This window comes from Octodon degus, unplaced genomic scaffold (assembly GCF_000260255.1).
Source record: "Octodon degus isolate 3935 unplaced genomic scaffold, OctDeg1.0 scaffold00030, whole genome shotgun sequence".
NCBI lineage: Eukaryota > Metazoa > Chordata > Mammalia > Rodentia > Octodontidae > Octodon > Octodon degus.
In genome coordinates, this window is record NW_004524606.1 from 6,988,167 (window position 1) to 6,989,907 (window position 1,741).

General features: G+C 32.0%; 1 protein-coding gene across 1 annotated transcript in view; it reads right to left on the bottom strand.

Moving 5' to 3' along the window:
* Positions 1-1,741, bottom strand: part of Tmf1 (TATA element modulatory factor 1) — a 38,483-nt gene that overhangs the window by 29,263 nt on the left and 7,479 nt on the right. Inside the window, exon 3 of the mRNA XM_004629487.2 lies at positions 750-853. Coding sequence (XP_004629544.1) covers positions 750-853 — 104 coding nt within the window. The remainder of the gene's footprint in view (positions 1-749; positions 854-1,741) is intronic.

Here is a 1,741-nt window from a genome sequence, read left to right on the forward strand (position 1 = left end):
TTCAAAATGGTTAGAATAGATATATAGTTACATTCTCTTCATGAATAGAGGGATTTGTTCTAATAGTGTCTGTAAATAGAATATCAAGTCCGCATCTTGTACGGCAAATAACCACTAGGAAGAACGTATGCAACGTGTTAATTACTGAAACTGTCCTACCAATTTGATTTGAAACTGTCTCATTGCTATTTGTTTCTCAATAAAATTATGGGAAAAAAATGTTTACTTCTGAATCTTGTCACATTTCCCTGTTTACCTCTTTAAAGGAAACCAATAAACAGTATTTTAACTATATTACAGTTTCCTTTAAAGACATGTTTTAAATTTCTAATATTAAATGATTATTGATAATAAGGGAAGCCCTAATTTATGCAAAACATCCCTCTTCAAAAAATCTCTCTTGGGCTGGTAAATAGCTCAGTGGTTTAAAGTGCCTGCTTAGACAAGCTTAGGCAAGCTCAGGGACCGGGGTTTGATCCCTGACACCACATGCCATGCCAGCCCTGCCCCGTGGGCAGGCTGAGCTGGGCACAAAAAAATCTCTCTCTCATCTTTACCAAAGGCAATATGGTACAGATAACTTCAGGAGAAAAGTAACCTTAAAATAAGGTTATTAGATCAAATGCTATTCTATTTTCAGTAATTATAAAAGATAAATTGTAAAACATTTTAATAACATTCTTGAATAACTAAAACTATTATGTGCTGCCATACAATGTATACAATTTATCACATTTGTTTATACTCACTCTTTTAGGTTATCATACGCTTCTTCTAAAAGTGCTTTTTCTTTACTAAGAGTTAGTAATTGAGCCTCCCTTTTCTCCAGTTTCTCATTCAGAAATTCAACTGTCTGGATAAAGAGAATACACAAGTCAAAACATGTACCTTTTAAAATGATCATTTGTGCATGTAAGTGGTAAGCTGTAAAGATAACCCAATTACTATATTAAAAATAACATTACCTCATAAAAACAATTAAGGAGTATTGGTGCCACAGTGGACAGAACAAGAAGAATTCTAACACAGCTAGTGGGAGAATACAAATTAGAACAACCACTTAGCAGGTGGGAGCAGAAATGTACCACTTGAAAAACAAACAATATCTAACTGCAGGTCTCTGTGTCCTTTGAGGTAGGAAAAGCCCACTTCTTGGTAGCTTGTCTGGCAACAGCAAAAATCTGAGTCAGTCTTCAAATTCAACAGAACAAAAAAGTAGATAGAAGTAACCAAAAAAGGTCAAAGAGGATGTCAAAGAGTTTCTGTTTTCCACATTAATTTTTTAACCTAAATATGTAATTTTCTAATGTGACATAATTTTTATCTGAGTTAAGTGTAGGGTAACTGAAAAAAACCATTTACCTTAAGTAAACTTAAAATGTTCAAAAGTATTTTACTAATAGTCACTAGTATTGGTTTCTAGTAATTTAAAGCACTATTATATATTTTATGGTACTACTAATTGAAGTAATACTGCATGACATTTTGTTCCTGTGTAATACTGAACTTAGTTATCAGAATATGGTCCTTTTAAAAAAAATATTAGAATTGTGGGACTGTCCTGCTTCAAGGTTGTATATGATGAGATTTTTGGACTTAAGTGCAAACATGAGAAGCATAGAATTCTTTATCCTATTTTTAAAATATAATCTAATTTTTAAATTTTTTTTATCATATTATGTAGGGACTTAAAGTTCAACATATCAATACTTGATGAAAAATACCTGTTCCTTATTATGCC